Source organism: Scomber japonicus, chromosome 23 (genome assembly GCF_027409825.1).
Source record: "Scomber japonicus isolate fScoJap1 chromosome 23, fScoJap1.pri, whole genome shotgun sequence".
Lineage (NCBI taxonomy): Eukaryota > Metazoa > Chordata > Actinopteri > Scombriformes > Scombridae > Scomber > Scomber japonicus.
Window position 1 is genome coordinate 4,504,915 of NC_070600.1, and position 25,445 is coordinate 4,530,359.

At 40.1% G+C, this 25,445-nt stretch overlaps 1 protein-coding gene across 1 annotated transcript in view; it reads right to left on the reverse strand.

Annotated features, from left to right (window-relative positions):
• Positions 1–25,445, reverse strand: part of dennd5b (DENN/MADD domain containing 5B) — a 79,141-nt gene that overhangs the window by 45,639 nt on the left and 8,057 nt on the right. Inside the window, 1 exon segment of the mRNA XM_053314131.1 lies at positions 607–666. Within this exon segment, the coding sequence (XP_053170106.1) occupies positions 607–666 (60 nt within the window).

A 25,445-nucleotide genomic window follows, 5' to 3' on the forward strand; every position in this document is an offset into this window, starting at 1 on the left:
GCCTTTTCTGTCAAGGCCCAGATCACTCCAGACACTGGAGTGATCTGCTTAGCTCAGTAAGTGACCTGGCCTGTCCTTAAATCACACGTTTACTGTAAAGTTTACCCCAATTTTAGGTCATTGGACTCCCTGTTTTATCCAATTTTGCCTGCTCATTTATATTCATTTATGCTGCTTCCTTAAAACCTTCTGTCTTGTGTCTTGTTTGAGAGTTCTGTTTTTGCTTCTCAGCTTTTATGTTGTAAAGCACTAAATAACTTTTTTGCTTAAGTTTGCTTTTATGTTATAAAAACACTTGCATAGCATTTGCTTGGAAAAGGTGCAGGATTCAGATGTAATCAGTGGATTCCATGCTAAGATCAAATCCTATCCCAACCCAACTGTTTTCATGGTAATAAATGCAGTGTGTGTGTATGGAATTGTTAATTATGTCAAATCACATTAATGTTCTCCATAGGGAATTCACATTCAATCCATACAGGCTGACATGTATTTGATCATGCAGTTAATGAGGTACGTCTGGAGAAGGGAGCAGCTGACTGTGGACAGAGCAGGCGGGCATGGCAGACAGTGTGAGGGGGGTAGAGATGATGATGGTGTTTTTACCTGTGGCTGCAGTATCTGGATCTCTGCCTTGGCGGTCTGCTTCTAGCCACTGGTACAAAGCTACGGACGAGCCACATGCAGAAAAACATGGAGCGAAAAAACAAAGAAAAAAAACAGCGCAATGTCAAAAGAAATGCACACAGAAAAGCAAATTAATGAATGCATGAGAATGAGTACAGCATGAACATGACACATACAGTATCAATATCAGAACACAGCATGGCATGGCATTAAGACATAGTACACATGGGCTTTAAATGGGAGGATTAGCATTTGGAAACAGCACTTTTGACTCTTAACCGGTGTTTTCATTGGAACCACCAACAGCCAATAAAGTTATGGAGGGCAAATGTCCAATAAGAATGAAAAAGCACAATGCAGACACATGCAGTGCGTTAAATACATTCATTTCTGTCTCTTTCTGAGACTTTTCAGTAAATATTTGTTTTTTTGGGGAGTAAAAAGTGCCATTTCAGAGTTGCAAGACTGGATGAAAATGTTTTGATGCTTTCAGCGTTTTTGTGATGGAGGCGGTGGGTGCAGTAGTAGCTTGTGGTTTAGTGTTAGTGAGCAGCCGGCTCTTTGGAGTAAACCAAGCAGCAGAATTTGCACAGCAGCAAACACATGCTGACACATTACAGATGGTCTCCAACCAAATAGAGACCACAGAGAGAACAGCTTGTGTATTTAATGTGAAAGTGAAGGTGGGCATTGTTATTAGTGTGTACTGTGTGTCTGAGCTTCATCTCTTTAACCCCACGGGCCCACAGTTAGTACAAACTCATGTTGTGTAGCCAAATACTATGTATCAGGCTGAATTGTGGGTAAATGTGTAGGTTATTTCCACTGAATAGAATAAAACAGCATTAAAAAAGCTATGAAACTTGATTTTGAATATTTCACTCAGTGTAACCATACATTTTCAATATAGAACTTGAACAAGATGATACACAATAAATATGTAACTGTCAGAAAATATTTCCAACCTATAAGGTGCTTAAAATAAAATGGAACAATCTGGTCTTGAAGAGGTTAAAGTTGGTGGACTTATACTAGACATACCGATAAACTGACTTTTAATTCATAATATGGGTCTACACTGAATCCTACATTTCCCATGATGCAACTGGATCTGCATCTTCTCATTAAAGCCTCCTTGCCTGGTGACAGCCCATTTCTGTCATACTAACACACAGGCTCTCTATAAAATACACTAGTGATCTCCAAACCCAAGCTTAGCCATAATGACATCACTATGACATCATTAGGGTTATTGTCTCACACTTGGAAAACTCCTGCAGAGCCAAAGAGGATATTACACAACTGCTTTTCCAGGGTAAACACTACTTAGACATTATATTGGTTGTACTCATGTGTGTCAAACTGGTGGCATTCCCCTTGAAGACACTGTCACCATATTTAGAGTAAATAGACTTAAATTGTGTACTGTACTGTCTACATCAGAATGCAAACAAGTTAATCTATGTGTTGATGGAGGGAGAAGGGGGGGGGGGTGCTACAGATAGTAGGCTAATCCCTGAGGCAGTGCCCCGGCTGTTGTGATCAGAGTCACCAGGCCGAAGATTAGAAGTCTTAATCAGCTCTCTCCTACCACAGTCTCCACAGGGAGGCAGGCCGCAGCACCACTCTGAACACTGCCTGGTATATTTTTATCCAGAGTGCTTGGATTGAGCTTTGAGAACATTTTTAAACACAGCCCAGAACTTCTATCTTTCCATTTCACTGTGATGAGAATGATGAGGAGACGTTAAACTAATACCGTTAAAATTAATGTAGTATGCCACAATGATACTGCAGATACTGACAGAAAAATGGATAGTGTAATATATATGTGTGTGTGTGTGTGTGTGTGTGTGTGTGTGTGTGTGTGTGTGAGTGAGAGCGCTCCTCAGCAGGGGGTTGAATTTCAATGCCATTACAATGACAAATATTCTCTGTGGCTGCTTAAAATTCCTAAAATAGATTCAGAAGTGCACACTCTGTCCATGTGTGTGTGAACATAAACACAACACAGGGACAGTCCTCTTAGGTTTTTTGCTGATCTTTATGACACACACACACACACACACACACACACACACACACACACACACACACACACACACACACACACACACACACACACACACACACACACACACACACACACACACACACACACACACACACACACACACACACACACACACCTTCCTATCAGTATTATGTAACAATACAACATTTATCAAGTGCTATCTCTGCAGTTTCCTAGTGTCTCTTGCTGCGCTGCTCTTCCTGTCAGTTTCTCCTCTATTACTCTATAACACCTCACTCTGCACACACACACACACACACACACACACACACACACACACACACACACACACACACACCTACATCTACAGAGAGTAGAGACGTGACCTGGCTCATCAATGCACACTGAGAGGTCCAAATGAGGTGATATGTTCGTGTGATGTCCATCCTTTTCATTTCTGTTCCGCTTGCAGAGGTTTCAAGCTTGAAATCTGTTGTATCAGCAAATATTAGTCTAGTACAAATGATCAGCGTTGGCGTATATGGAGGCCTGAAAGTGACAAGAAATGTCAGTGCAGAAATGTTCTTTTTTGAGGTGGTTTTGAAACGGAATGTTTGTGACATAGTCTGTCCACCACACGCTTATCTTTAAACTGTAAAACGTTGCACTCACTACATATCTTGTGTGCAGCTACTTTGAGGAATCTTTATCAATAATGTTTACGTGTCTGTATACATTTTTTTTAAAAGAACAACATTTCAAATATGGATATCAGTATCAGCTTATGGATATCAGGTCAGTTTAAACTGCAATGCAATACTTCACAAATGTTTAATGTTGCCTTAACACCAGCAGCTGTAAAACTAAATACTGTCCAAGACTGAATTCTGGTTTAAATCAGTGAGTATCTCATGAAAAAATAAAAAACAGTTAACGAAACTATAAATCTAAAGTTGGTTATTCAGCCTCTAAAAAACAACTAAAAAAGTCTTCAAGATCACATAAGATGTTGCCACCAAGTGTTTGTAGAGATATTGATATTGAATCTATGTTATAAAATAGGAAGTCTATGAATGTTTTATGTGATGGACTATTAGATGTAAATCCAGGTATATTCTTCTTTCATATTTGGGCTGCTAATAAAATGCCCTGAGCTCTAAAGAGGTAAATATTGACATGGATAATCTCCATCAGGGTCATGGTTCTCTAAAGGATCTAACGGTTATTTGTCTCTCTCTGGTGTGCTGACGCCACAGAGCCTGAACTGAAAGTCCCAGCAGTCATTCTGTGAAATGAGGTGTCGGCTCGGTTCAATCGGTGGATAAGTCAGAAGGGAGAGAAACTGTTCCGCTGCTTTGTGACAGGAAAACCACATACACAGACACACACACACACACAGAGCTGCTGGCATTATCTATTTCTTACATCACTGCACCTCTGCCGCTCTGTTTGCCCTGGCTCTGCTCACACTATTTTATAATCGTGCATTTCTACAACGTCCACTGATAAAACTCACTGCCAACACACTCACACACACGTGGTAGCATGAAAGATTACACTTTGGACATACAATATTCTAAACAACCTTTCTTCTTTAAATGAGATCTCTCTCACACACACACACACACACACACACACACACCTATTGATCGTTGCTTACATGGATTGCACACTGGCTAGTGAAGCAGTTTTGTGTAATAATGATGGGGAATGGCCTGAGATCAATAAGTTGCAGTATTAAGCTGATTAGTTATTGGTCTGTGTGATTTACTGCTACTTAAGATGATAGATTCATTATAAATGCTGCTTAAATGTTACAGATGTTCTATCTACACAGAGACTAAAGCTATTCTTATAATAAAATATTGGCACATTTATACTTCAGTACATACGTGCATATGTATATTTCATTATCGATGATATATTGATAATATTGATTATTTTCTTGATTAATAAAGTAGTTTTGTCTATAAAATGTCAGAAAATAGTCACTCAATGTTTCCTAGAGCCTAACGTCTATAACATATTCAGTTTACTGTCATACAACGCTAAAGAATCCAGAAAATACTGGAGATGCATCGATATATCAGCTAGATAACGGTACTGACCGATATTCCCCTTGTTGACTAACATCGGCCTATTGGTAATAATTTGCTGATGTCAATGGCCGACGTTGCTGATGTTGGTTATATTTGGTTGGACAGTCAGGCTCAGACAGTAGTAGCAACAAGAGCTATGGAAGTACAGAAAAATCTTGTTATTAAGGAGGTAATTGTAGAGCAGGCTAAAGGGATTTTGAAGCAGTTGATTTTTGGAAAAAGAAAAAAACAAAGTTATTAAAGATTGTTTCATGAATTTGTGCTCATTTAAAGATAGTGTAATCAAAAAAAGCATATCAACAAAAATCTTTTTTCTTTTTTTTTTTAAATCGGTATCAGGAGAATAAGGTTTTTTTCTGTCTTAAAAAGATGAATGAATGAATAGATTATCAAAATAGTTGGTAATTAATTGAATAGTTGGCAACAAATCCATTAACTGACTAATCGTTGTAGCTCTAATACAATTATAAGCCAAACAAAACTAAATTCAAAAGAGTAATACACAAATCCTATTCTTCAACACACTAATTCTTGTTATTGTGGTTTAAGCAGACATAACTTTATGACCTGGAGTCAGAGTGACTTTGACATTGACATCGTGACCTTTTATCTCAGCCTGTTGGTTAACTTTATTTAAATACAGTGGACATGTTATGATGAACAGCAGCTCATCTGTTTATGAGTATCAGTTTGAAATGTATTTTATGTTTGGTTGGTTTTTGTTATGTGAGGCATTGGAAGTAACTTCTTTCTGTTTTTGTATTGTTTCAAACTGCTTCCAGACCGTATGCTAAGCTAGGCTAACTGCCCCCTAGCGTGGTGTCAATCTTCTCATTAAACTCTCAGCAAAACAGCAAATAATGACTAGAGTGGAGTTTTGTGAAGTTTGGACATATTAAATCTCATTGCTGCTTCGACACAACTAGCTGGTCTCAGTTAAATCTGAAATGAATCAACAACAGTATATTTTTTTTAGTTTTTTATGCCTCAGATTTAAAATCAGTGTCATACTTCATTCAACTATACTCCAAACTTAAGTGGTAAATGCTACAAGGTTTTAAGTACAGCGGGTATGGGTGGGTGCTGGTTTTCAAAATGGGACCCGTGCTGGACTTTGGGTCACTTAACGATATTTTTAAAAAAGCATGAAGATGACATGAGAAACAATAAAGATGTAATTCTCTACTGCAGAGGGAAAAGCTGCTGTATCAGAGCTCAGTGAGCAGAGCAGTTACAGTATATTGTTGAACCAGTGTTGAGTCATCAAGGACTCTGCACTGATGGAGAGGATTGACTGTTTCCAGCACAGCTTTCATATTTATGAACAGACATTAACACACTCAATACCCAGTATGATTGCCCCCACCCCCCCACCCCTCCACGAGCTGGAGCCCACTCAATTGAAATATGACTTACTAGTTTCATTTTGAAGGGTTCTGTTTATAATCTCATTCATTAGCTTTAGCTCTGTGCTTGTTGAGGGTCTTTGTCTGTTGGAGTGTTGTTGAGAAAATCTACCTGCACACATTCTGCACGTCATAAATAATAATCATAAACCACACTGGACTGAAATAAATACGGTCAGGCTTCATATCATTAATATAATGAGGTTGACTGTGAATAAAAATGTAGTACACATTAAATGCTGCTCATAATGAATGATGATGATGATATGAGCATTTGTTGGATGTGTAATACTCGTATACATGTTTATTTACATACGTATGCGTGTGTGTGATACATTTCCCCCGTGAGGTCTCGATTTGTGACCTGTGAAACAACCCTATATCTCCATAGCTAAATTAGTGACACAAACAATATTTACATTGATAATAAAATACAATAGGAAGGGACAAAAAAATGATGGAGAAAAAAAGAGGGAAAATAGGAATATATCAGAAATGAGAAAAGTGATAGATGTAATGTTGTGACTATTACTTTCTAATGAGATTATGGCACAGCCACATCCACCAGGCAACATCTGCAACACATATACACACACACCCTATATAAATTCATAGATGTTACCAAAAAAAGAAAAAAGCCCTGCAACACGAACAGATATTCTTCACCAAAACCCCAAACTTGACTTAATTTGAAGTAAGAGCAGATTGTTCCCTTGTTCCTCTCGTCTCCTTTCATCAAGGTGCAATTGTCTGGTTTCCATGGGATACCCTGGGCCTAAGGAAGCAGCCACCAAGAGCAGAGCCCCCCCCCCCCTTATTAAAAGTGGATGAGAGTGTGTTGAATACAAGGGTCGATCAGCCCCTCTGGATAGCCCTCTCTACTGCCTCCCAACTTGAATTGCAAAGCAGCAGCCACGCAACAGTTCAGCAACTAACCAAATCAATATAGGTTGAGTGTGTGTGTGTGTGTGTGTGTATGTCTCTACCTGACTGGTTCTCTGCTTTTCTCTCACACTCTCCTTATAAAGCGTCACAAATCTGTTCTCAGCACATTTTGTGGTTCCACGGCAAACCACTTCAGACAATGATTACACTGCTGTGAACACATTCACAGAAGGTTTGACATCAGCACTCACTGAACACCAAAACTGGCTAAAGAGGCAACAGCAGCACTAATCTGGAATACAAAGAAACAATGATGTTGTTTATGTTGTACTTAATTGGACATCTCAAAGAACATCTTTTTTTCATAAGAGGCAAACAAAAACAGCTATGAAATATAAAAAAATATATATGAACATTCTTTGTATACAGGTCTATATTTGAGTTGAGTTTTAAGATTCTTTAGATTCTTTAGATTCACAGAAGCAGATTCATAATCAAGAGGAAGAATTACAAACAGAGATCTATTTGAATAAATAACTTATACTAAAATAAACAGGATGTTTGTAGCTGGGAAGTCATCTCATGACCAGTCTCAGTCCTTTCATTTACAGCTGTATCATCCAGCGCTTCAACTTAATTAACATGTGATACACTTCATCTGTGGTGTTTGTGGTCTTTAATGTCAGGTTTTGGCACAGTTAACAATATAAACAGAGTAGTTCATCTGTTTCCTGTCCAGAGCCCGACCGATATATATCGGTCAATCGATATTGGCCTATCACTGATTTATCTGTATCATATCTGTTTATACTAGGCATGGGCCGTTACCGGTTTCAAGGTATACCCCGGTCTGAAAAAGTCACGGTTTCAAAACCACTAAAATTTTCCGTCACACCGTTCTTGCGGTATGAGCAGGGTTTTTTTTTAATGTGATGTCAAACAGGGTTTTAAGTAGCTAAAGTATCACCACACCACCAATGTATTGTTAGCTACTGTATGATTGGTTAAAAATGGCTTTGCTTTTGTGATGTGATTGGATGTTAGAATGCTACATTCTTTTTCTTATCAACACTGTATGAAAGTTTAACGTTTTCTTGTCAAAAAAATATCTTTACTGCAATAAATGTTGTCTGCATATGATGCTAAGCTAATGCTCGTTGTTTGTTGCTCCCACGTGGCACAAATGTTTAAACTGATGATTACACCTGCTGCACATTGAGTTCCATTCCTTATCGACAGTCAATACTGAGTATGTTTAAACACACACACGCACCCACACACACCCTGAGAAGAACTTGACCTTTGCATCAGAATGAAAGGGAATAATACAAGTCTGATTAATCAAGCACCAGACCCTCTCTTCTGGGGGTTAAAGTCTCCATTCTCTATAAAACCACTTTTTAAAAACAGTGAATTCATGAATTTCACCATGTTTTTTATGTGTTTTAATGCAGCAGTCAGTGCTATACTCTCTCAGGCTGAAGCTGACGGTTCACTGCAAAAAATCTAAGCTTTCTTCACCTCTCTTCCTCAGTGTTTCTGGTGCCAATCAACACAATAATGGGGTCATTTCCATCAATAGACAGCGACATACTGAGCTCAGCTTTACAGGAGGGCCCCCCTCCAACCGCCCCAATGAATGTCAGGGGTGGGGGTATTATATGACACACGCTGCATCATTAGAGACACAAATCACTTAATGCACCTCTAATTACATGCAATAGGCCCCAGGAGGATGTCCCCACAATGCATCTATATACTAGAGTGTGAATGCACACACACACACACACATTTGTACACAAAGAGGAGAATGTGAGGCAGTCTCCCATTAGACGGGACACGTTTAAGAACACACTGGAGGAAAAATGCCCAATTATTAGAGCAGTTAATAAGTGCAGTGAAGCTCACACACATGCATATAAATGTAAGAAACAGAGAAACTAATCACATGTTGGCTCCAGACTGATGCATAATGCATGTGGAGCCTGTTGACCGGGTGATCAGACGCTTTGCTCTAGGAGTGTGTGTGAGGATCAATGTGTGTGTGTGTGTGTGTGTGGACTCCAGAGTCAGGGAGCATGACTGACTGACTGACTGACAGACAGACAGGCTTTGTTGTCTCAGCAGTTTCAGGAGGGTTGTAACTGTCCTCTACAAGCAACTGGAGCAGACAGACTCTGTCAGTCTTTCACCTGCAGCATAAAGAGGTAGAGACGTGTTTGAAAAAGCGGGGCTGCGGTCGTCGTTATTCACGGTCCCTGGGGCTCGCGTGTCTTGTGCTGCTTCAAAAGCATGTGTCTGTGCATATCCCCGAATATCTGCTGAATACATTAAATCTTCCCCTTCGACGCGCAGTCAGTCGTGTGTGAAAGCAAGGACGCATCCTGCAGCCTGCAGAGTACACACAACAACTACTAGAGCTGACACGGCTCAAACAAGCTCGCTCCAACAAACAAACAAACAAACAACAGCTTCATAAAGCACTCAGCTCTGGTGTTGAATCAGCAGGCAACCTGCATCTTTACAGCCTCACAAGGAGTGCATGTGATTTATGAGCGTTTGGTTTTCTCTTCCTTCTTCTGGCTGGAGTCTGAACAAAAGAGATGAAGTCAGTGACACACAATGCAGGGAATTTATAACTGGGTCTTTATTGATCCATTTATCATCAATATTTGGTGTTCCTTAATCATCTGAGCAAAGGCAATTTTACACCAGCGTGAACAAGAAGTCTTGAAAGTGCTTGGAAAAATGGAAAATGGAATGCCTCCAACTGCAGATGAAGACTGTAATTTGATGAGTATTGAAATTCAATACATGTGGGGGAACAACAGAATGGACAAAGTTCCAGCAGGGCATTAGATCCTACATTTCTCATAATGCAAGGTGATAGCTAGATCAATCTTTTAGAAATATGGGCGTGTATGAAGGGATTAGGGCGTTTACGCTTTCAAACTTCACACCCAGCAATTTATAACCCATCGGTTGTAAATGTGACCTCAGAGATAAATCTGATGACATCATTATGACATCACCAGGGGGATATTTTCTCAGACCTCTCCTCCAGAGACAAAGACTGTGTTCAACAGCTGAAGAGTATACTCTTCATAACAACAAAAACAATAAAGACAACATAAAATTAATAAATTACCATTATTTACAACTATGAAGATATATTAATATATTACATTAAAGACAATAAAAATTACATAAGAATATACCCACTAAATATTATGTTAGTCATAGCATTCATTCAATGTGAAGCATCTGAAAAAAGTGTTGAGTTTAACTGACAGTAGCTGAACAATGAATACAAAAAAAACAAAACAACAACAAGCCATTATAACACACAGACACACACACAAGCACACAGGCACACACACACACAGTGCCCATTCAGCAGCACTTATGAAAAGAAAAAATCTTCTTCATGGCCACTGCCTCAGTACAAGTCAACAGGAGTTGATCTACTACTCTCATAATGCTTATCCATTTGGCCTCATCGCACATTCCACCACACAGTGCTCCACCAGCAGCACCTGCTACAACCGGGCACCCGGCCTGACCACACACACACACACACACACACACACACACACACACACACACACACACACACACACACACACACACACACACACACAAAGCATCCAGACAGCTCCTATGTGCACAAAACACACACTCAACCTTCTCCTGCTCATAAACGGAGCCAGCGCCCACTGCGCTGAGCTCGGCTGCCAATGCCTGGCACTGGCTGTGTGAGAGCAGTGCCCATCTGTCTCCTTGGCGACGGGACAACTAGAGATGGGGGGGTTGTCATTGATGGAGCGCTGGGGAGGCGGGGGTTAACACCTTCTAATCTCTTAATCATTATGAATTATCCTTACATGATGGGTATCAGAGCTGCAGGGGGGCCAGGCTGAGTCAGAATGACAATACGGGGCAAGTGTGTAGGTGTGGGTGTGTGGGTGTGTGTGTTTTTGTTACCTCATCAGGACCCTGGTATAAACACCAAACTTATGGGGAACCAAGCCTGGTCATAATGAGGCAAAACCTCATTTCTGAGGTTTGGCATGAGTGTTTATAGTTATGGTTAGGCTGTCCACACTGAAAGGAAATCAATGCAATGTCCTAATAAGGATAGCAGTACAAACTGGTGTGTGTGTTACAATGGTCCAGTGTCTCAGTGCCTGGGTTAAGCTGGCTCCACCGGCCCTATTCAGTCCTCTATTGGCCGGCCGCAGGACGCTACCGTGGTGATGTCATCACTCTGTCATGCTGTCAAACTCCTCTTTGTTCTTTTATTCACTTTAAGACAGAAAGGAGAGAGAGAAGAAGGGAGAAGAAAGAAAGGGGAGGGAGAAGGAGGCTGGGCCAGGAGGTGTTGGGGGTGACTGACTCATTTTCATTCAGGCACATGCTGTAGTTGCTCCCTAGGGTCCTTCCATCACCACAGGCCTTTTGTGTCCTTGCTTCATGACTCGTTGTCACTGCAGTGTATTAGCAGATTAGCAGCTGCTCATTATCTACACCTTTGCTATGAGCTGGCTGATGAAAGGAGAGAACAGCCAGACAGGAGCGCAGGTAACCTTCACTTTACCAGTCATGAAGATTGAATCGCATTGTCATGTCCGTGCGCAAAGGGGATTTGGAGGGGAAAACGCGTCCCCCAAAAGTTCTTTTATCCCTGCTAAGCTGTGGTCACCACAGTGGCACGAGTCCAGCATTCTTTACTCATGACACAACGGTGTTGGGAGCTGCCAGCCGCTTGCCTGCTACATGAGAAAGAGACAAGCTTTGCTGCAATTTCACACAACAACCAAAACAGTGAATGTAAAACACTCCTTTGACCTGTTGCAGCCTGATTTTTCCTTTAAATACCTCCTTACATACTATATACCTGACACTTATGAGTTAAATATACCATGTTTGTATCCAATGAGTGAAAATATTCCAGGTGCATCTGAGCATCATCTTCTTAATTGTCTTTGGAAATACATTTTTGGATCTTAACTGTAATTGTAACTCCATTTGTCGGTTTCTCATGCCTTAGGACAAACACATGCTTTGCTCATAATGTACAGTACCCAATGGTGGTGGGGGGGGGCAAAGACACTTCTTCAATCAATATAATTCAGTGAGAAAAGAAAAGGGACTTCATTTAAAATCATCCAACAGTAGATAAATAAGAGTGAACAGCACCTCTTTAACTGGTGACAATAATCATATGATAGAAAAAAGCATGACATTATATAAGCAATACGAAACCCAACAAAGTTTACGTTAAAACCATTTGCATCAAAAATGTTAGTAGAAATAGATTGATATGTATTCTGACTTTAATGTTTTTTCTGTACTTGATACATCATCTATTCATTTCTATTACCTACACTTACCTATTCCTACACTTCCCATGGTGCAACTAGACAGCATCTTTTGTTTTGAGTCTCTGCCTGGAGTCTTTCAATGTCAAGTCCTCCAAAGTGGAACTCTGGCTTTCTTTTTTTAATCTGATGTCTTCCAACCCAAACTGAGTTAACCCTGATTATATCATCAGGACACTACTAATACTACATACACTAATTTTCTGTCTTGTTTCTGACATTCTAATCAGCTGTTGCCGTAAAATCTAACCTATCCTGTATGAATAAAAGTTAAGCAAATAAACTAAAAGACAATCCTTTAGAAACACATATTTATCTTATTATGAAGAATAAGTTAGTTAAACAGGGAGGATGTAGTTGTCTGACTTGTTGGTTGAATTTGCGTCAGCTGATGGCAGCTGTTCTCACAGCAGCTGTGTGGCAGTAACCAGCTGGTGTTGGTGATGTGCCCTGATGTGAATGACTCACGCTTTACAAAGAGAAAAGGTTTAAGTTGTGCATTGAGGCAGTCAGGTGTGTGTCAGGCCTCATCTGCCTAGAGTGCCTTGATGATGGTTTCTAAAAGTTCATATTGGTTCATCCAGGTGCTCACTAAGGAGGGCAGGCTAATATGCTACTACTTTTTTTAAAGCTGCAGCCTCTTTTTTGGGTTATGACCATTCAAACAAAGTCAAGCTCTTTATTGGAAACAGGCTCATATTGAAACAGAAGAACCTAAAATTGCATCCCGAAGTTGTTCCTCTTTATTTCTACATGGTCGTATTACTGTTCCCCAGCAACTGTAAAACATGTATGTGCATGTGCCTTCTGGTAATTGCCTTATATTAAATACAGGCTGTTTTGTGATCTACTTCCATTCTACTTTACCATTCTTTTGTTCTTTTTGCTCATGATAATGAAATGTCATATTAAAGAAACGCCCAACAGGAATAACCTTAATTCTTTACTTTAGAGGCTTTTACTGCATTTGATCAACAAGACAGCAAAGCAAAAGCAATAGAAATTAATTTAAAAAGATGACAACAGTATTTCAGCAGTTGAATTATTGAAGAATTTATGGTAAAAGAAGTTCCCAGTCAATGTTGCATTATAGCTAAAGTACAATTTAAATGATCTGTAAATTGTGGACGTCCTGCTAACAAAGACAGGCAGCCAGGAGTGAAAACAACAACTTTTTTGGCAGTTGCAAGAAAAGCAGCATCGACCAAGCAGAGAAGATGAAGAGAGAGCGTAAACAGGAAAAAAAGATGCAACAATGCGCAGCAAAGGAAGACAAGCGGAGACAGATAGACAGATCCTGTGAAAGATTGCGAAACGGCCTCGAGGCGATGCTGAGAAACAAGGAGACGTGACAGAGAGGTGTGGGAGGTGAACGCTGAGAAGAGGGCACGAGAGAGATGTGGAGAATACAAACGAGACTGTCAGGAAAGTGCAGGAGAGTGGAGAGTGGACGGAGGCGGAAACAACACTGCTCCCTTACAGCTGACGTGATGACACAGTAACCAAATCCAGCTGGGAAAGAACCCTACAGTCTGGATGTCTTCACCTTCACCTTTAGTCTAGATAGAATAAAAGCTATCATATTTTAAGGCTTTCCTTTTTTTATGGGCCTTTTAAGTTAATGACAGCTAGCTTGTTAAAAGCCTTAATGTCTGTTGTACAAAGTTGAGCAGACATCATCATGACATGGTAGAATATAGCTGCTGCTCAGAGTTTCTGTTTTTATGCTTCTAGGAATGAAACTAAACAGTGGAAACTTACATTTATATCTTAATTAGACCTGTCATGATAACTACTATTGTTGGACGATATATTGTCTCAGAAATAATCGCGATAAATGATATTATTGTCAATTGACAGTGAGGTAGATTTCTCACTGAGGATAATGTCACTCATCATGTGATCACATGGGCATTATTCCTACACTTGATCAATTCTCTACTTCAAGCAACATTTTTCCCTCCTAAACTAGCTCTCTGTAGCATAATTAGAGGGTCCCGGTCTGGTGTAAAAGTCTAGGTGCTTCCACTCCCTTTGCAGCCCAACAATTACACAACCTCAAACCAACTCAAATCCTAACATTCTACCACACTCTAAAACATATATCCATTTTTAGTGCAAAATGCTTTCCGGGTTTCTCAGGGCAATGCTACTGAAGATCCTCTTAGAAAGTTCACTATTCACTGTGATGTGGTTATTTTGATGTACTTGAGAGAGAGAGAGAGAGAGAGAGAGAGAGAGAGAGAGAGAGAGAGAGAGAGAGAGAGAGAGAGAGAGAGAGAGAGAGAGAGAGAGAGAGAGAGAGAGAGAGAGAGAGAGAGAGAGAGAGAGAGAGAGAGAGAGAGAGGTGAGGTTTGACTCAGCTTCCTCTTATATGTATCATCAAAGCTGAAGAGGTAGAGAGGGCTTTCCCAGCTCTGCTCGGCAAGGTGCACACACAGATTTGACTCAAATATATTCAGTTGGATATACAAATCAGGCTCGACACGCACAGACATATTTGTCATTCACAGTCAGACTTGTAGAAGCCTGAAGGGCCTGTTCAAATGCTGCAAAGAAGAACGATTGCTCCTGCTGGGCAGTCTCCAAGAGGCCTGCAGTGGACATGTTTGATCTTTAGGGAACATGACTTTACAGGGCAGTTTCAGGAGGCAACAGGGAAACCAAGTAGTTGCCTATGACTAGAAAAGGATTTCTTCCCATTTAGTTAATGGCAGTAGACTTATCACAGGTTAGATCTTGATGTTAGGACTGTACCTAACAATGGTTTTCATTATCTGATGATTCAATGGATCAGTCCAAAACCCAAACACATTCATTCTACCATGACCTAAAAACACCTTTCTCACAATTTTTGCTGAATAAACAACTTTCAGTATCAGTCTATCAGTCTTTCATATTTTCCTTATTGACTAATCTCTTGTGAAGACCCAAACCAACAATGAACTGATCTACTAATAAGTATTGTATATGTGTGTGTGTGTGTGTGTGTGTGTGTGTGTGTGTGTGTGTGTGTGTAGCAAAGTCCCAAATGTGGATTCATCCCCCATCTGAAAATAGATGGTAAGACTGCATGACAGTAAAAATGTAATTTTCTGACCTTAACTGATTCTGTTATATTATCTGCCTTTATCCACTTAGTCATTACATCCACATTACTGATGATTATTTATCAAAAATCTCATTGCATAAATATTGTGTGAAAGCATTGATAGTCATCCCTACAATATTTTTCGCGATATCGATACAGGTGTTTAGTCAAAAATAACATGATATTTGATTCTGCCCTTGTAACATTTGATAAAAATCACAGTGACTAGCTGATTTAGGGAATTAGTGAGCCTTTTAAAAGAATAAACTATATACTTATGAGTTCCTTTTAAAGATTTGCATCTTAAGTAGGAATCAATGGTCTTGGGACTGAACACCACAGAGAGAGAAGGAAAACCAGAAAGTACTGACAGACAATAACATATTATTGGTTTGGATTGGTTTATTTTTAATCAATGAATACATTTATAAAATTGACCTTTCTGTCAATCATCTAATCAATTGAGATTAGCTGAAAGGATGCCAACAATGACCATCCTGGCTTGTTAAAGGATTATCCAATCATCTCTGAACTAAATTAGAGCTGCAACTTGTCAATGAATCTATTAGTAGCTAACTATTCAATTAATCACCATCTATGTGTTAATCAGAGCTGTAATATCTGATATCTGTTGTCAAACTGTCCACTGAACAAAGAGAAAATATGATAAACATGATGTTATGCTTGTATGATTCATGTGCGCAGATCATTTTTAAGTGTGTGTGTGTGTGTGCGCGCGTGTGTGTGTGTAAGGAGAGATGCTGGAATACATAATAAAGCTATATCCTTTCAAGCCCTGCCAGCTGACAGCCAACATAAATTACAGCATATAATCAGAATGAGAAAAGATGAGGGGAAGTCAGAGAGGGAGGGGGTGGGGGTGGGGTGGGGGTGCAGAATTGTTGGGTGTTCTCTTTAGCCCATCAACCCCCCTTCAGATAAATAATTTGTCTTGTTTAAATGCGCTCTTGTTGCCATGGCAACCCCATTACATCCTGTAGCGCGCAGGAAAAAAAAAGGCTAAAGGGTTCTTGTTAATGGAGGTTGCGTCATCCCGTTTGAACTCAGGCGCATGTTAATTGCATTGCCTCTGAGCAGGCCTCACCACTGCTCGTCACCTGAGTGGAGGGGGGGGGGGGGGCAGACCACACTAGTGATGTTTTATAATCATAATAATATTAATAGGTACAACCCCTGTGGCTCCTGCAAAGACCCAGAGAACAGCAAATGGGTCTGATGTTGAGGCTGAGTAAAAAAAGAGTAAAAAAAAAAAAAAAAACATAGAGAGAGACTGACAGAGGCATGTTTCTTAAAAATGACCCTTAGGATGAACAGGACAATGAGCACAGTTGCATAAGCTACTTCAGCCGTACATCCCATACTGCAGCCTTCAAGCAGGAGGCTTGAATGTAATGTGATTGAACAAGATGAAAAGAAAAAAAAAGAAGACACTGGGAGGAGAGGATGTCCTTTTCTTTTAGAGACTCACAGGAGAAGTAAGTCAAGTAAAAGTTGAAAATGACATTAAGTTCTGGACAGATTAGAGTGAAAAGTTTGAGGATTTGACATGTTTTACCCCTTTAGTACAAACTGTGTGCTTTACATTACGACAATGTATTGGTGCTGATCATATTGACTGCTGATGATTGGAGAGCTCTTCCACAGGCTGTGATGTCATATGGTTACATTGTTCTTATTGCATCTTGTATAAACATGTATAGTGAGTGTGCTGAGACTACAGGTGAGCTCTATCACCACCACTGTGATCATATCAGGTATCTGGACAATCTGAAAATACAGATGATTGTGCAAGTTTAGTGGGAGGCACCAACACCCAAGATCAGACTTTGATGCAGCTTTGATTGACAATAAATGATCACAGTCTACTGAAAATGTAGATAAATACACTCATGTATTGAAAAAAAAAACGATGGTGTGATTTGAAAATGGTTGGCAGTGATGCAAAACATACATGCAAAACGTGGAACAACTTCTCTGTGTTCCTTTCATGATGCGCTGATGCACTTCATGCAAATATTCAATGTGTGTGAATCTCATCTGTGAGCGATCTCTCTGTTTTACATTAGAGCAGATCACAGTTATGATAGCAGCAGCTGGGAGCACTGGACCAGCACAGAGGCAATAGTTTCTATCTAAAATTAGACCAGAGACTACTGTTAGAAAACGTCAAAGCACAGATAGTTTCATTTCGTTTCTGTTTCAGTTCAACTATAAATACCAATTCTCAACTTTAAAGAGGATAACATATAAATCATAAGAAAAAGAAGAGGATGAATGAAAATAGATGTTGCTGCTTTTTTTAAAATTATGATACAATACGATGTGCTATGATACGTTATGAAATGTTACGTAACGGTACGATACAGTACGATGGGATACAGTAATACTTTATTTTTCCCATATAGAAATTTGTCTAAAAAAGCCTCCACAGTTTCAGTAAAACAAACTGCATATGAATAAAACACCAGCCGTTTCAATCACAATAATATATTGCACATAACAAAACATTCATTCACCCCATGATAGTGAGATGAAGAGTTCAACACAGGACTATATGATCTGACAGGGTTCTAAAACCTTAACAAGGCAACCTCACAAAAATCAGTGTTTCAGTGGATCTAGTCTAGTCTCCTACTGTGAGTCAATGACATGAGGAGATGTTCAAAGTTATACTGATGGAGACACTGAGTGCAATCTTAAAGGACAATGACTGTTTGCTTTGTTAGACTGTGGCAACACTTTCTTGACTATATCCCTCTTTATATCTTAGATATTACACAAAGAGGAAGTCATATCCTAGTCTGGAGCCCTCCATGTAACCCTCAGGGTGGAGAAGACTGCTGAAGTCTGTTTTCTTTTGTCTTTACTTTGCTCTTTTCCCCCCTACCCCCCCATGTCATATATTCTTTAATAGTGCTGCTCTGCTATTTGTGTTTTGTATCTATGTAAAACTCAATTAAATATTCAATTAAACAGCTGCTGAATGAAGAACAATAAGAGAAAAAAGGAGAGGAAACAACTGCTGCAGCAGTTTGAAGACCTTCAAACCAAAACAATGAGTTACATATAAAGAGTGTAAAAGAACAGCTCCCATCACATAACACATGGGTGAATCTGGATCACTTATATCTTTACATGTATATACTTCCATTTCTAGCAATCAACATGAGGTATTTTTTAAAATACCCCAAAAATTTTGGGATTCGGTGAACTGGGTGTGTTTGAAGAAGAGTCATCTATCCTGTGTTTAATATGTGTCTTTTTTCTTAAACTATTTAGAATAGTATCACATGAGGGGCTACGGTGTTAAAATTTAATTTAAAAAGATGCAGAATATTCATCCTTGTTATTTGATCCAAACACACCAGCTTTTCCTGTCTAATTCTACACCGATCAAGTCCATCATAACAGATCACTCCTTCCTCCACCACTCCACTCTTCCCATCAGTCTTCTTCTCCTCTCACATTTCTGATTTCTGCTGTCCTGTTACGTTTGACCCCTCACTCCGCGGGGATAAACGATCCGAGCCGCTGCTACTGATCTGCTTTGACGAGTCCACCGATGGCCCACTACATAACCTGATGATGTTTTTTGGGAGTAAGGGGGAAGAGGTATTCTCCTGTGCAAATGTGACCGGAGCTTGATCACACTCACAGAAACAGAGCCATCTAATTGGTGGTGACGGTGTGTTGGAGGAGATTTCAGCCATTTGTCAAACACATTCTGCGGAATTCGAGCTGAGCTCCCGTCAATAACGCTAATTGACTTCATCTGGAGCTCATTACTTCGTCATTTCAATTTGATGCAACATGTCAGTGGGAAAACTGGATGTGGATTGTATCGAGATATAAGCTGCTATCTTCTTAGCTGTTCTGGGGTTGCTGGCAGCAGCCTCTCCAGACTCTAACTGTCAACAGACACCATCTGTCAGGTTTGCAGGTTATTAAGCCCATGAGTTGTTCCGTGGGTCAACTTCAGGTTCAGCTGCAGTCTGGACTAATAACATGAGTGCTGCACAACCTGCTGCCAGGGTCCATATGATACTGATGATGCAGGATGACATCACTGACACTGTCCAATCAATGAGTTTCCTATTAGTCCATGTGACTTCAGGTTTACAGCTCTTGCTTTGTTTCTACCAATATTAGCCTTCATCATTTGTATACCTTTTCTTTACATTGTTTGTATTCTGTCTTATTATCAGCTGGTCAATCAGCTGTGAAGCACTTTGAACTACATGAACCTGTATGAAAGCTGCTATATAAATACAGTTTGATTGATTGATTGATGAGCTTCAGCAGACTATGATGAGCCTTTTTTTCAGACATTTTGTGGACTAAAACTTTAATCCAAAAGTACTGGTCACATTAAACAACAGTCAATCTACAGGTATTAAATGAATGAAGTGTAGCAGCATGTACTGACAGGCTGCTGCTCTGTGAGAGGTACAGGTTGTGTATTTAGTTGTTCTCAGGTCTTATTCTTGTTCCATTTCGCTCACCCAGAATGCACCAGTCACCCAATCAAAGACTCCTTTGGATTTTGCAGAAGCTCATGAATGAATGTTCTATGAGATGAAGGTGAAAAGCAGAAACTGGGGTTGAGGCTATAGTCCTCGTTGCAGGTGACCCCGGTTCGAATCCCGAGCCGAGCGGTCTTATCCTGCCTGTCATTCCCCCTCTCTCTCTGCCTCCTGTCTATCTCTACTGTCCTGTACATTAAAGGCAAAAAAGCCCAAAAAAATATTAAAAAGAAAAGCAGAAACTGCACTTCAAAACTGAATAAAGGTGATTTTTTTTACTTCATATTTTGGATTTCTAGACGTTTCAGGATCGTGTCGACTGTTTGTTTTTCAGAAATGAACCGATCACATGGAGACTATGTCGCCTGTACATCAGTTCCCCTCACATTATTACACTCTGGACAGATATGTCTGTGAGTGCTGCCTCTCATCTCTGCTGAGTGAGTGTGTGTGTGTGTGTGTGTGTGTGACTGACATCCTGCAGGGCCGCTCCATCCTCTACTGCAGCAGAGAGAGAGAGAGAGAGAGAGAGAGAGAGAGAGAGAGAGAGAGAGAGAGAGAGAGAGAGAGAGAGAGAGAGAGAGAGAGAGAGAGAGAGAGAGAGAGAGAGATCACGACTAGATGGCTTCATTACACACCACACTGGTTAGATTGTCTACATTCAGAGCTTTAATGCTGTGTAGTGCCGGAGGGGCGGAGAACGTGACGGAGGACGAGAGAATGAGTTGAGACATTAAGAGGCTGAAACAAAAGCAGAAAGGAGATTGTTCCATTTGTTCGCTGCTTTAAAATCTCCAGGATCAGTTTTTATAATGTGTGCTCCCTTTTCTGATAGCGGCCACGCTTTGTTTGCGCAGCCTTATCACACACGGGGGGGGGGGGGGGGGGGGGGGGCGGAGGTCAGTGGATGAGTTGGAGCTCAATCAGTGGGAGATCAAAGTCGATTTAACTTGCAGACAAAAGCACATAACAGAGATACACTATTCTAGAACAAAGAAAACAGCCAATCAAATGTCTTGTTACATACGAGCACACCCCTCACTTATTTTCTAGTACAGAAACACACAGCGACAATACATGTGCACTGTTTGTCTGTCTGTTATGTATATTAATGAATCAAAACCTGCTGACCTGTCAAAGTATTTATGAGTAAAAAGACAGGATAAAAAGCTTCTTATGTGAATTGAGGACTACAGAAAAAGATAGATATGTGTTAAATGTTTGAATTCATTATCACTTTACAGCCGAGCTCACTACTGACATCCTCACAAATCAGCTGTTTGTTACGACTTCACAAAATGATTCAAATGAGTGTTTTCTGAGCCCCCCACCTCTGTGTTTAAAACTGTTATAATCAATTTATCAATAAAAAACAGGGTCAGTATGTTATATTGTGACCTGCAGAGAATTATCACTGACTCAGCAGTTCCTCTCACTCTGCAAAGCGTTTGGGCCTCTTTCAGCTCATTTGGTTTCACAGCATTGTGAGTCAGTGCCTTCATCAGGAGCAGCTAAATCAGCTGACACTCATAGATGTCATGTCATATACAGATGTATAAACTAATATCCTCCTCACAAACACATGCACACACTCTCACACATTTTGTTTTATTTTGTTATTGTTGTATATTGTTAACCCTTCCATACTGTTCATATTCTGACTCATAATTCATCTCTACACCTATTCACATCTATAAATTCCCCATTAATAAAAATAACAACATGTTTGAATGGTGATTTAAGGTCAAATCTGTACATTTTGTCCAAAATGTGTATCAGCTGCACAAAAATCATGCATTTTATTCACACATTGGGAAAAGTCTGGCTAAAAGAAATGTTTTATAGTGTTTTTACCTGTACAGCCTGTAAGGGTTAATATTTAGTCTGCTGTTTCTGTAACGGTGTGAGATTGGAATTTGAATATATATATATATTTTACGTGGAGGCCATTCAGGTTTTCTACCTCTCCCTGCACTCTATTTTATTTGTTTTTGTAGTTTTTCTGTGTCATTTTCAGTTCGTGCAAAATAAACTAAAATAAGTTAATAATAAAGAGCTGATTGATTGTGTTTGAGTTTAAAGTTGATCATGCTTGTTTCCGCTGGCCCAAAGTAGATAAATAAATGTGTTCATGTAGGTTTAGGACTTAGTTAAGGTCAAAGAAATGGTTAAAAGAAACCTGTGGAAACAATTGGTTAGAAACTGAATGTAAAATATAATGACCAGTGTGAGATATCCTACTAATGAAGCAGTTTCAGTAACACTATGAAAGCTCATCTGACAGAAAGCAGTTATTATTTGCACAGTCTCAACAGGTCACTGGTCAGGGACAAGTAAACAGAAGTCGTTTAAAGGAGACAACAGTGCTAACATATATTTGTTGCTGTGTACAATGAGTCTGGTAACTCCATGTGCCATAACTGAGCCTCTGAATGCTTATATAAAGCACACGTGCATGAGAGGAGGCGGCTCAGACGTCCCAAACACACAGTTACATGACTGTGATAAATGACGACGCCTATTATCAGCCTGCAGAGCAATTATATAATAAATAAATGCATATCCGCTGTGCTATTCTCAACCTGTGTTTATGAATCCTAATCCAGTGTGTGCATGTGTGCGTGTGTCTGTGTGTGTGTGGTCTCAGTGGAGGTGACGGACTGTCAGCAGGGAGCGGGGCTACTGTAATCTCTCATAAGTTGCCTTAGTTACCGCTGTGCAGCCTATCAGGGTTATGTAAGGAGATTTACGGCATGCCTGACATAACTCTCCACGCTGTTAGGATGATGAGGTTTGTTCACTGTGATGTCACACTGTGTGTCACCAGAGAATCGGGGGGTATTATATTGTGGCTTAGGTTAGGTTGTTACATTGAGAGATCAATGAAGAATAAATGCAGACTGTTTGTGTGGAGGTTAGAATTTGTCTCTCTGGTTCTCTCCAACCTTCTTGTTCTTGATCAGTTTCATATAAACACACAGCACGGCGTGTCCCGTCACTCTCACACACACATACACACTATCTATTGATTTCTCAGAGTAAACAAAGCAGCTGAAACATCAGTCGATCTTTGCACTGAGGGCAGGATCCAGCTTTCGAAACATTCCAAAAACATCCTAGTCTTATCTGAGAATACAGAGAAATGCATCAGGATAATATAACATGGAAGCACTGCGAATAAAACACATATTGAGAACTAGTAAAATCTGACTTTTTTCACAACAAATGAAGTTAAGTAAGGCTGGGTGTCAAACATTTGTGGTCTTTAGCACCAGCTGAAATATGCCTTTACTATATCTTTAAGTATCAAACCCCTGCTCCAATATTAAGTCTTGAGTTCCAGGTAAAATTTAGGAGGCAGGAACATGACAGGAACGTCCTCCTACTTGGTCCTCTCAGCCGTTGTGTCTCCATTGCAGAGTAGGACCTTGATAAGACCCACTGGACTCTGGAGGTGACCTAATCATTCTACAACAGTTTCAATCGTCGCGTAATCCTTTTATTTTGGCCCTTTCTGTCGACCTCACATCCCGCTTTGGGGGATGTTCCTGCTATGGACACGCGCCAACGGTTACGGGCTCGTAAAATTACCCCGAAGTCAGTGAAGGAGGTTAGAGACACAGGATTATTTGTTAGTCTGTCCACGGCAGCAGACAACACGCATGTATTATTGTTGTTTCTGGTGATGATGTCAGAGAAGAAGGACCACCTTGCATTTCTCAGTCTGACCGTTGTATTTCTTACCAGAGACATCCTTCAACTTACTGGGTGTATAACATCTGTGACTTTAGAATTGAAACATGACGCACAGCTGCACTGAGAACTACACTAGTGAAAAAAACGGACTGTTCTGATAATGATACTGAAACTCCCACATCCTACTGGCACCTACTGAAAAAAGTCAAATCACATCTAGCCATATACAAAAGAGTCAGAGAGGTTATTATCAGTAACATAATGCACTGCAACCATGACATTTTCTGGATATAACCCGGAGGTGCTGAACAAATGTCAGTCAGAGTGGACATTAACCAGACTATACCCTGCCAGCTCTCACAATACAAAGTAATGTCATGTCCCATTGAGCTCATGTGTGAATACAACAGTGAATTCTGCGAGCAAGTGGGTGTGTTGATGACGTTTCTATCACGCTGCTGTTAAGTTAATCGTTTTGACTGGACCTGTACTCTCCGTTTTGAAGCTAGCATTAATGTAAGAGAGGATATACTGTGATTCCTGGTAAAATATAAGCTGTTTTATTCCTGGTGAAAAAAAAAGTCATAAAATCATAGAGGTGTGTCCACTCTGCAGAGACTGAGCGCTGGTCTTTTGTTCAGCATAGAGGAGGAAGCAAGACAGCCAACACTCCGAGACTCCACAGGTAGTCGACCGTGGTACAAAGAAGCCCTGATGAAGGGGAACCATTATGTTTCATGTACGGCTGCCTTTCAATACATCGCCAAGGTAACTGGGCGAGCTGCAAATGATAAGCGACACACATGAGCTCTGAGCTGAACGCTGTGGAAGCCCCCCCCGAACAATCCTGGAGAGCAAGGACGTAGTACATGAGCAGCTTTTAGAAGGGAACATGATGGAGTGTCAGAGATGGACTTGCAGGTGCACCAAGAAACACCAAGACGCAATTCAAAGGTTTTCCTAGTGTTATAAGCTGCATTACAGAAACATCATTATGAGCTTATTACACTGTTTTAAGCTGAGAAACGCTGAACAAAACAAGCCACAAGCTACAAGCCAAAGTCAGTGACATTTCCATATAAAGCATAAAGTGTCTGGAGGACAGGATGTGACATTCTGCAGCAGCACCAGAGGCCTGGTTCACACAGTGGCCATGTGTCAACATCGTGACTGCCAATAGCACTGCCAGAAACGGACTTTCTATCCACTTCTAAGCCACATTTTTATGAATCACTTTTTAGACCTTGGTTGCTTTTAAATGTTTTAAACTGGATGATTTTAGTTGTTGTATGTGTTAAATTTTAAGATTTCAGAGAGACGAACTGAGCAATAGAATGAGCAAAACACTTGATTTTTATGAGAAATGTAGTGTTTTTACTGGTTTTAATCACTGGGTTGGTTCGGTTTGGTATTGCACACTTGAGTGACACATTCTGTGTTGTATGGAGCATCTGTGGGAAGTGTGGGAAGAGAAAAATACTTGTGATTGTACTTTTGGGATCATTACACCAAATACAATTGAATTATCTCTGTCAACTGTTTTAGTCAGAAAATCACCAAACTAAAACAAAGAATATCCACCTTTTATCAGATTTTCACATTTACTTTTACTTTTCACATTTACTGTTTTTATGTCTGTAAACTCATTCTAGAAAAGTGCTGTACATATGAAGTGAACTATTAAGTTTTATCATGATGTCAG